We start from the raw sequence: 10,972 nt of genomic DNA, 5'->3' as shown, positions 1-10,972 counted from the left end.
GCCCAGGTGTCCCCCAATGTCCGGTTGGGGACACCAGGGACTCACCGGTGTCCTGTTGGGGACCCTGGGCAATACCCCATGTCCTTCCCCTGGGGACACCCCCGTGTCCTTCCCTTGGGCACACTGGGGCCACCCTGATGTCCCCTGTCCCATTTTGGGTCACCACGATGTCCCCGATGATCCCACATTGTCCAGAATAGGACCCTGGTGTGTCTCCAGTGTCCCCAACAGGACATCAGAGGACACTTGGGCCTTGTTGGGGACGCTGAGGGGACATCGGGGTCCCATCGGGGACATCGGGGCGGGGAGGGGAAATTGGGGCCCTGCCCTGGTTCCACAGTAGGGGGAGGGGTGGCGGTGACATCACCTCTTCCTGTTTTCTCCATCTGCCTGCGTCTCGTTCCTAAGTGTCCCCAACATTCACACAGGCATCTTTGTCACCCGGAGTGTCCCCGGAGTGTCCCTGGAGTGTCCCAACGGCATCCCCAGAGTGTCCCCAGCTGCCATGGAGCCCCCTGAGGTGCGACAATCCCGGAGTGGTGAGGGGGGAGAGGGGACAGACGGGACACGGAGGTGACAGAGCTGTCACGGGGGTGGGGGGAGTGAAAGGAGGGAGTGGGGGACGAAGGGGACATGGGGATGACGGGAGGGACAGGGAGTCACAAAGGGGACAGGAGGGCATAGGAGTAAGGGGGAAGGTGACAGAGAGGTAGGGGAGGAAAACAGGAGGCAGCAGGGGGTGGCAGAGGTGTCAGAGAGGGTGACAAAGGGCAGAGGGCACAGCAGAGGGCACAGCAGAGGGCACAGCACAGCAGAGCCCTCCTGGGAGAGGACAAATGGGACCCCGGGAGGGCACAGGGGCCAGCCTGGGAGGCCCTAAGTGCCACTATGTCCCTGACACCTCCCCTGACTCCTCCCCAGCTGTCCCCGGCCCTGCTGCAGCCACAGGACAGCGCTGTGGCCATCCTGGGTGAGCTGCTGGCCACCCTGCCCAGGGAGAGTGAGATGCTGCTGGGATCTGCAGTGAGCCTGCACCAGGACCTGGAGGAATTCACCCGGCAACTCCGGGCCACCCTGTACCGCACTGATGACACCTGGCGGCTCTGGAATGCCAACAAAAATTATAAAAACCCTCTCACCTCCCTGAGCCAGGTCCTGCTTGCCTATGAGAGCACCTCAGGGCCCCCCCCCGAGGAGCATGTGCTATGGCTGTTCGACAGGTGGTACACGTCACTGGGAGCGCTCATGGACAGGTGGGTTGAGCTGGCCAAGAAAGCCACCAAGCTCCGTGACACCTGCAAGAAGGTGGCTACTGAGGCAGTCAACAAGGTGGCCACTGCCACTGTCTGGGCCAGGGAGCTGCAGGACGAGGCTGCCCGTGATGGGACAGCTCAGGAAAACATGGTGGAGCTGGGTCAGGCCGTGGGCAGGGAGGAGGGGGCCGAGGTGGTGGCTGGGCATGAAGCCCAGGTGAGGAGAGAGGCCAGGGTGGCTGCCAGCGAGGCAACAAGGGCCACCATGGAGAGACAGCAGCTGGAGGCGGCCCTGGGGCTGCTGGAGCGCTTGGTGGCCACGTGTAGCAAAGCTGCCGCGGTCCCCTGGGAGCTGCAGCGCCTGCTCACCTACATGAATGCCACCCTGGAGGGGAGAAAGAAGGAGACCTCCAATTTCCCTGAGGCCTTGGTGGCCAAGGCAGCCCTGGCCAAGCAGCTGTGGGAGGCCAGCGCCCGCCAGGCCGTGGCTCACTTGGTGAGAACACTTCCAGATGCCATCAAGTTCTTGTTCACTGGTGCTCCCACCAGCCCCAGCGCCTGTGGGGTGGCCAAGCGGTGCCAAAGAGCCATCGAGGACATCCCAAGGCTCCTTCGACCCCCGGAGTATCCCCAAGGTGTCCCCAAGGTGTCCCCAGTGAGCATGGAGCTCCAAGAGGTACAATGGGGGGGGAAGGGGGGGACAGAGGGTGGCAAAGGGGACAGGAGGGAGTGGCAGGAAGGGAGGAGGTTACACGGTGGGGGGAGGGGTCAGAGGGGGATGAGATGTACACAGTGGGGAGCAGACACGAAGGCTGGTTGGGGGTGGCGGGGGGGAGTAGGGGGCGGGAGGGGTTACGACGGGAGGGGCAGGGGGTGCCAGAGGGAACAAGAGGCTGACAGAGGGATGGAGGGAACAGAGGGGACCTCTCAGAGGCATGGGCCCACCCCAGGAAGGCGTAAGTTCCACCAGACCACTCACACCTCCCCTGTCCACTCCCCAGCTGTCCCCAGCCCTGCTGCAGCCACAGGTCACCATGGTGGCCATCCTGGGCGAGCTGCTGGACACTCTGCCCAGGCAGGATGAGGAGATGCTGTTGCTCAGGTATTCAGGGAGACTGTACCAGGACCTGGAGGACTTCACCAGGGACCTCCGGGTCATCCTGTACTGCACTGAGGGCACCTGGTGGCGTTGCAATGTCACCTCCGATGGTGATGACCCTGTCACCTTCCTGAGCCAGGGCCTGGCTGCCTTCAAGAGCACCCCAGGGACCACCTGGACCCATGTGACAATGATGGCCAGCAAGTGGCAGCGGTCGGTGTATGTGCTTGTGGACAGGTGGGCCCAGCTGGCCAGAAAGGCCACCAAGCTCCACAACAGCTGCAGGATGGCGGTCACCAAGGCGGCTGCCTTGTCAGCCGCCACCCGGGCCAGGGAGCTGAGGACGAGGCTGCCCATTATGGGACAGCTCAGGAAAAAATGGAGGAGTTGGGTCAGGTCCTGCACGGGGAAGGAGGGGCCAGAGGTGGAGGTCGGGCGTGAAGCCCAGGTGAGGGAACAGGCCATGTTGGCTGCCAGCGAGGCAACAAGGGCCACCATGGTGAGACAGCGGCTGGAGGCCGCCCTGGGGCTGCTGGAGCGCTTGGTGGCCGCGTGTGACGAAGCCACTGCCTTCCCCCGGGAGCTGCAGTGGCGGCTCAGGGACACTGAGACCACCCTGGAGGGGACAAATGAGGCATCCCCCGATGTCCCAGAGGACTTGGTGGCCAAGGTGGCCGAGGCCGAGTGGCTGTGGGAGGCCAACGCCCGCCTGGTCAAGGATCACCTGCTGGGGGCAGTTGATGACATCATCAAGTTCTATTTCAATGGTGCTCCCACCAGCCCCAGTGCCTGTGGGGTGGCCAAGTGGTGCCAAAGAGCCATCGAGGACATCCCAAGGCTCCTTCAACCTCCAGAGAGTCCCCAAGGTGTCCTCAAGATCACCCCAGTGAGAATGGAGCTACCAGAGGTATGTTGAGAGGGGCGGGGGGGTGAGGGGGGGACAGAGGGGACACTTGGGATCCAGGGGGGTGGTGGAAGGGGCCGTGGGGGATGGGAGGGACAGGAGGGAGGGGCAGGAAGGAGGAGGTGACAGAGAGGTGGAGGGAAAAGGGGGGGAAGGGAGCAGTGGGGGATGGGGCAGACATGGTGGGTGTTAGGGGGTGACAGAGGGGCAGGGGGTGGCAGAGGGAACAAGGGGCTAACAAAGGGATGGAGGGGCAAAGGGGGCCCCTTGGGGGCAGAGGGCCATCCCAGGAAGCTGTAAGTGCCACCAGGTCCGTGACACCTCCCCTGTCCCCTCCCCAGCTGTCCCCGGCCATGCTGCAGCCACAGGTCACCGTGGTGGCCATCCTGGGTGAGCTGCTGGCCACCCTGCCCAGGCGGGACAAGATGAAGCTTGTGTCCACAGTGGACCTGTACTGGGACATTGTGAACTTCACCAAGGACCTCCGGGTCACCCTGTACTGCATTGATGACACCTGGTGGCGCCACAATGTCACCTCCGATGGTGATGACCCTGTCACCTCCCTGAGCCAGGTCCTGGTCACCTACAAGAGGACCCCATGGACCCCCCAGAACCGTGTGACAATGGCAGCCAGCAAGTGGCAGCGGTTGGTGGCCACGCTCGTGAACAGCTGGGCCCGGCTGGCCAGGGCAGCCACCAAGCTCCACAAATCCTTCATTGAAGTGGCTGCTGAGGCGGTTGACAGGGTCACCCTGGCCAGGGAGCTGCAGGACGAGGCTGCCCTTGATGGGACAGCTCAGGAAAACATGGAGGAGCTAGGTCAGGCCCTGGGCAGGGAGGAGGGGGCCGAGGAGGAGGACAGCTATGAACTCCAGGAGAGGATGGAGGCCATGTTGGCTGCCAGAGAGGCAACAAGGGCCACCATGGTGAGACAGCGGCTGGAGGCGGCCCTGGGGCTTCTGGAGCGCTTGGTGGCAGCGTGTGATGAAGCCACCACATTCCCCCGGGAGCTGCAGCGCAGGGTTGGGGACATCGAGGCCACCCTGAAGGTGGCAAATTGGGCGTCCCCTGATGTCCCAGAGGACTTGGTGGCCAAGGTGGCCGTGGCCGAGCAGCTGTGGGAGGCCAACACCCGCCTGGTCAAGGATCACCTGCTGGGGGCAGTTGATGACATCACCAAGTTCTTGTTCACTGGTGGTCGCACAAGCCCCAGTGCCTGTGAGGTGGCTGAGCAGTACCAAAGAGCCATCGAGGACATCCCAAGGCTCCTTCGACCCCCGGAGTGTTCCCAAGGTGTCCCCAAGGTGTCCCCAGAGAGCATGGAGCTCCAAAAGGTGTGACAGGGTGAGGGGAGGGAGGAGAGAGATGGGGACAAAGGGGAGAGGAGGGGGGAGGGGGCAGGGGGGTGGTGGGAGGGTCAGGAGGTTGCACAGGGGACAGAAGGGAGTGGCTGGAAGGGAGGAGGTGTGAGAGGGGTGGAGGGGAAAGGGGGAGGAGGGTGCAGTGAGGAATGGAGGGGACTTGGCAGGGAGGGGACATGGGGGGTGATGGGGGTGGCAGAGGGGACAGCAGGGGGGCAAGGGGTGGGAGGGGCTATGAGGGTAGGGGCAGGGGGTGGCAGAGAGAGAAACTGACTGACAAAGGGATGGAGGGAAAAGAGGGGACCTCTCAGTGGCAGGGGCCACCCGAGGAGACCACAAGTGCCACCAGGTCCCTGACACCTCCCCTGTCCCCTCCCCAGCTGTACCCAGCCCTGTTGCAGTCACAGGTCACCGTGGTGGCCACCCTGGGCGAGCTGCTGGCCACCCTGCCCAGGTGGGATGAGGAGATGATGATGCTGCTCGAGTCCCCAATGTGTCTGTACAGTGAACTGCTGGGCTTCACCAGGATGATTGGTTGGACCCTCTATGACATTGATGATGCCTGGTACCACCACAATGTCACCTATGAGCATGTACGTCCCACGTCCCTGAGCCGGGCCCTGGCCGCCTACAAGAGCACCCCATGGACCTCCTGGTTCCATGTGAGAAAGGTGGCCAAGAAGTGGCAGGAGTCGGTGGATTGGCATGTCGACAGCTGGGCCAGGCTGGCCAGGAAGGCCACCAAGCTCCGCAATGCCTTCAGGATGACGGTCACTGAACTGACTGACAAGGCGGCCACCAACACCGCCTGGGCCAGGGAGCTGCAGGACGAGGCTGCCTGGGATGGAACAGCTCAGGAAAACATGGTGGAGCTGGGTCAGGCCGTGTACAGGGAGGAGGGGGCTGAGGTGGTGGCCGGGCTTGAAGCCCAGGTGAGGAGAGAGGCCAGGGTGGCTGCCATTCTGGCCACTAGGGTAAGCAGAAGGAGACAGCGGCTGGAGCCGGCCCTGGAGCGCTTGGTGGCCGCGTGTGAAGAAGCCGCCGCATTCACCCGGGAGCTGCAGCGCAGGGTTGGGGACATCGAGGCCGCCCTGAAGGGGACAAATGAGGCATCCCCCAATGTCCCCGAGGACTTGGTGGCCAAGGTGGCTGTGGCCGAGTGGCTGTGGGAGGCCAACGCCCGCCTGGCCAAGGATCACCTGCTGGGGACACATGACTACATATACAAGTTCTATATCGATGGTGAACCCACCAGCCCCAGTGCCTGTGGGGTGGCCGAGCGGCGCCAAACAGCCACTGAGGACATCCCAAGGCTCCTTCAACCCCAAGAGTGTCCCCAAGGTGTCCTCAAGATGTCACGAGGGAGCATGGAGCTACAAGAGGTGCGATGGGGGGGGAACGTGACAGAGGGAAGAGTGGGTGGGGAGGGGAGGGGGCAATGGGGTATAGGGGGGACACGGGGGGTGGTGGGGGTGGCAGAGGGGACAGCAGAGGGGCAGGGGGTGGGAGGGGCTATGAGGGGAGTGGCAGGGTGTGGCAGAGGGAACAAGAGGCTGACAAAGGGATGGAGGGGACAAATGGGACCACTCAGGGGGAGGAGGCCACCCCAGTAAGCTGCAAATGCCACCAGATCCCTGACACCTCCCCTGTCCCCTCCCCAGCTGTCCCCAGCCCTGTTGCAGCCACAGGTCACCGTGGTGGCCATACTGGGTGAGCTGCTGGCCACCCTGCCCAGGCGGGACGAGGAGATGCTGCCTGTGTCCCAAGGGCGACTGTACTGGGACCTGATGGACTTCACCGAGGAGCTCTGGGGCAGCCTGTATGATATTGATGATGCCTGGTGGTACTGCAATGTCACCAACTACGATGACGGCCCAGTCACCTCCCTGAGCCAGACCCTGGCTGCCTACAAGGGCATCCCAGGGACCGCCTGGGGTGATGTGACAATGGCAGCCAGCAAATGGCACAGGTCGGTGGATGTGCTCATGGACAGCTGGGTTCAGCTGGCCAGGAAGGCCACCAAGCTTCGTGACACCTGCAGGAGTTTGGTAAATGAGGTGACCGACAGGGTGACCACCGCCACCACCCAGGCCAGGGAGCTGCAGGACGAGGCTGCCCATGATGGTGCAGCTCAGGAAAACATGGTGGAGCTGGGTCAGGATCTGGGCAGGGAGGAGGGGGCCTGGAGGGAAAGAGAGTTTAGCGATCCTGCCAATTATGGGGCAGCTCTCGAAAACATGGTGGAGCTGGATCAGTCCCTGGGCAGCGAGGAGAGGGCCTGGGAGGGGGTAGTGGCCAGCATTCCTGTCACCCAGGCAACAAGGGCCACCATGGTGAGACAGCGGGTGGAGGTCGCCCTGGGGCTGCTGGAGCGCTTGGTGGCCGCGTGTGACGAAGCCTCTGCGTTTCCCCGGGAGCTGCAGTGGCAGCTCGAGGACATCAAGACCACCCTGGAGGGGATAAATGAGGTGTTCCCCAATGCCCCCGAGGACTTGGTGGCCAAGGTGGCCAAGGCTGAGTGGCTGTGGGAGGCCAACGCCCGCCTGGCCAAGGATCACCTGGGGAAGGCACTTCAAGACATCATCAAGTTCTATATCGATGGTGGTCCCGCCAGCCGCATTGGCTGTGGGCTGGCTGAGCGGTGCCAAAGAGCCATCGAGGACATCCCAAGGCTCCTTCGACCCCCAGAGTGTCCCCCGAGTGTACCCAAGGTGCACCCAGTGAGCATGGAGCTCCAACAGGTGGGATGCAGGGGGGGGCGGGGGGGGGGGTTGAGAGGGAGAAAGAGGGAACACTTTGGGGGGCATGGGGCAATGGGCAGTGGTGAAAGGGGCCGTGCGGCATGGGAGGGACAGGAGGGAGGGGCAGGAAGGGGGAGGTGACAGAGAGGTGGAGGGAAAAGGGGGGGAAGGGGAAGTGGGGGATGGGGCAGACATGTTGGGTGTTGGGGGGTGACAGAGGGGAGAGGAGAGGGGCAGGAGGTGCTCCGAGGGGAGGGGCAGGGGGTGACAGAGGGAACAAGAGGCTGGCAAAGGGACGGAGGGGACAAAGTGGGCCCCTTGGGGGAAGAGGGCCATCCCAGGAAGCTGTAAGTGCCACCAGGTTCCTGACACCTCCCTTGTCCCCTCCCCAGCTGTCCCCGGCCCTGCTGCAGCCACAGGTCACCGTGGTGGCCATCCTGGGTGAGCTGCTGGCCACCCTGCCCAGGCGGGACGAGGAGATGCTGCCCGTGTCCACAGTGAGCCTGTACTGGGAGGTGGTGGACTTCACTGAGAGCCTCTGGGTCACCCTGTACTGCATTGAGGGCACTTGGTGGTGCCGCAATGTCACCTACGATGATGGTGACCCTCTCACTTCCCTGAGCCAGGCCCTGGCTGCCTATGACAGCACCACCTGGACCAACTGGGACGATGTGACAATGACAGCCAGCAAGTGGCACAGGTCGGTGGATGTGCTTGTGGACAGCTGGGCCAAGCTGGCCAGGGCGGCCACCCAGGTCCACAACACATGCAGGGAGGTGGCCACTGAGGCGGCCGACAGGGTGGCCACCGCCACTGCCCGGGCCAGGGAGCTGCAGGATGAGGCTGCCCGTGATGGGACAGCTCAGGAAAACATGGTGGAGCTTGGTCAGGCCCTGGGCAGGGAGGAGGGGGGGAAAGTGGTGTCCGGGTATGAAGCCCAGGTGAGGGAACAGGCCAGGGTGGCTGCCAGCGAGGCAACAAGGGCCACCATGGTGAGACAGCGGGTGGAGGCGTCCCTGGGGCTGCTGGAGCGCTTGGTGGCTGCGTGTGACGAAGCCACCGCGTTCCCCCGGGAGATGCAGTGCCTGCTCAGGGATATCGAGGCCGCCATGAAGCAGACAAATTTGGCATCCCCCGATGTTCCCGAGGCCTTGGTGGCCAAGGTGTCTGAGGCTGAGCAGCTGTGGGAGGCCAACGCCCACCTGGCCAAGGATCACCTGCTGGGGGCAGTTCCAGATGCCATCAAGTTCTTGTTCACTGGTGCTCCCACCAGCCCCAGCGCCTGTGGGGTGGCCGAGCGGGGCCAAAGAGCCGCTGAGGACATCCCAAGGCTCCTTCAACCTCCACAGCATTCCCAGAGCATCCCCAGGGTGTCCCCACTGAACATGGAGCTCCAAGAGGTGTGCTGGTGGGGCGGGGGGGTGGGGGTGGTAGGGGAGAGAGATGAGGACAGAGGGGACACCACAGGTGTGGGAGGAGGGGAGAGGAGGTCGCAAAGGGGACAAGAGGAGGTAGCAGGAAGAGAGGAGGAGACAGAGGGGTGTAGGGGAAAGAGGGACACTGGGGCAGTGGGAGATGGGGATGACGGGGCAGGGCGGACACGGGGGCTGGGAGGCTGTGGCAGAAGGGACAGCAGGGGATGGCAGGGGCTGCAAGTGTGCTGGTAGTGGGTGGCTGAGGGGACAGTGGGGAGGGTGGCAGGGGGTGGCTGAGGGGAGGAGGGCATGGCACTGGAACAGGGGACAGTAGAGCCCTGCAGGGAGGGGACAGAGGGGACCCGGGGAGGGCACAGGGGCCAACACAGGAGGCCACAAGAGCCACCAGCTCACTGTCACCTCCCCTGTCCCCTCCCCAGGTGTCGCCTCCCCAGCTGCTGGAGGCTCTGGTGTAAGTGGTGGCCACCGTGGGCGAGGTGGCGGCCACTCTGACCGGGCCACACCGGGGCGTGCGGCGCTGTGTGCCCCCAAAGTCCCTGCATGCAGCCCTGAGGATCTTCACCTGGAGCCTCCTTAAGACGCTGGAACACCCCCGTGTCACCTCCCTGAGTAACCCTGGTGTCCCCTCCCTGGGCCAGGCCCTGGCCACCCTCGGGCCCACCCCTGGGGCCACCTGGGCCCATGTGAGAGCCGCGGGCAGTGCCTGGCGAGAGTTGGTGGCTGCACTTGAGAAGAGCTGGGACCAGGTGGCCAGGGAGGCCACCAAGCTCCGTGACACCTGTGAGAACGCGGCACCCGCCTGGGCTGGGGACCCGCAAGACAAGGCCACCTGCAGGGGGACAGCTGGGGACAACCTGGCAGCCACAGCCCAGCAGCTGATGGTGGCTCTGGACAGGGATGAGGAGGCCAGCAAGGGTAGCCGTCAGGAGGAGACATTGGGCAGAGGTGGCCCTGGAGCCACTGCAGCACTTGGTGGATGCGTGTGACAGAGCCAGGTTGTTCCTTTCAGAACTGCAGGACTGGCTAGGGGACATCAAGGCTGCCCTGGAGGGGACAAAGGAGGCATCCCCCGATGTCCCCGAGGACTTGGTGGCCAAAGTGGCCAAGGCTGAGCAGCTGTGGGAGGCCAGCACCTGCCTGTTCAAGCATCACCTGCTGGGGACACTTGGGGACATCCATGACCTCCTCTTGAGTCCCTATGGTGGCCGCGGTGGCCCCGATGGCCCTGGCAGCCATGCGGTGGCTGAGCGGTGCCAAAAAGCCATCGAGGACATCCCGAGGCTGCTTCAGGACAGTGACGTCACTGCCACGACATCATCGTGGCAGTGACATCATTGGGGACATTGTTGCTGTCACCTGTCCCCTCCCCATGCAGTATCTGAGATAAATTCGGGGAATTTTCTGGGAATTATCATTGAAATTGCCTCAAATCCTGATGGAATATCCTGTGGTGACATCTCTGGTGACTCAGGGACACTCAAGGGACACTCTGGGGACACTCAGGGACCCTCAGGGACACTCAGGGACAGGGGACAGGGCTGAATGAGTCCCCTCAAGAGCTTCCAGCTTTCTGCTGTGCCTGCAGCAGAGTTGGGATATAAATGACAATTTAATAATTGTCTTCTGCAATTCGGCATTTGTGGAGAGCATTATTAATAATTGGTTAGCTGAGAAAGGCCACACTGATATAATGCCACTGGTTAAGTTGAAGGAGAAAAGTCAGCAGTCAGCAAGCTAAAAGGAAGAGTCAGCAGTGACCTTGCTGCAACATGAGGATAGGGAGTTGAGATTAGTCCTGAATACATCCTAAGAATATGTAGAAAGTATCAAAAGTAGAACCATAGGAATGTAGAAGTAGGCGTAGGTGCTGATATGTAAGCTGACCAATCCTGAGCTCAACTTTTGCAATATGTATGAAGCTCATTATTAACTGTATTTAACCCGCCGTACTGATCAATAAAATTGAGCCTGTGATGATCAAACTGATGTCCTGGTTCCCTTCCGTCGACAAATGGTGGAGAATGCGGGCATAACCGAATCTCTGCCCTTTTTCTCGGATTAAAAGAAAAAGGGATTACGCCACGGTCCGGAAGTTGGGTTTGGGTCCCAGCAGCCGGGACGGTGCCGGAATTTTAAGCACCCTTAAGGTTCACAACTGTGACTTAAGCCAATACGTGT

General features: G+C 62.5%; 1 protein-coding gene across 1 annotated transcript; it reads left to right on the top strand.

Annotated features, from left to right (window-relative positions):
- Positions 1-381: 381 nt before the first annotated feature.
- On the top strand, positions 382-9,350 carry LOC134432864 (uncharacterized). The gene is made up of 7 exons (XM_063181742.1): positions 382-520; positions 2,255-3,259; positions 3,598-4,590; positions 4,998-5,999; positions 6,279-7,358; positions 7,751-8,758; positions 9,214-9,350. Exons 1-7 carry the CDS (start codon positions 506-508, stop codon positions 9,247-9,249), a joined length of 5,139 nt encoding a protein of 1,712 aa, XP_063037812.1. The 5' UTR covers positions 382-505; the 3' UTR covers positions 9,250-9,350.
- The last annotated feature ends 1,622 nt before the right edge of the window (positions 9,351-10,972 follow it).

Source organism: Melospiza melodia (genome assembly GCF_035770615.1).
Source record: "Melospiza melodia melodia isolate bMelMel2 chromosome 7 unlocalized genomic scaffold, bMelMel2.pri SUPER_7_unloc_1, whole genome shotgun sequence".
Taxonomy (NCBI): Eukaryota; Metazoa; Chordata; class Aves; order Passeriformes; family Passerellidae; genus Melospiza; species Melospiza melodia.
Note: the sequence above shows the minus strand (reverse complement) of the source record. Positions and strands in the feature narration are given on the sequence as shown.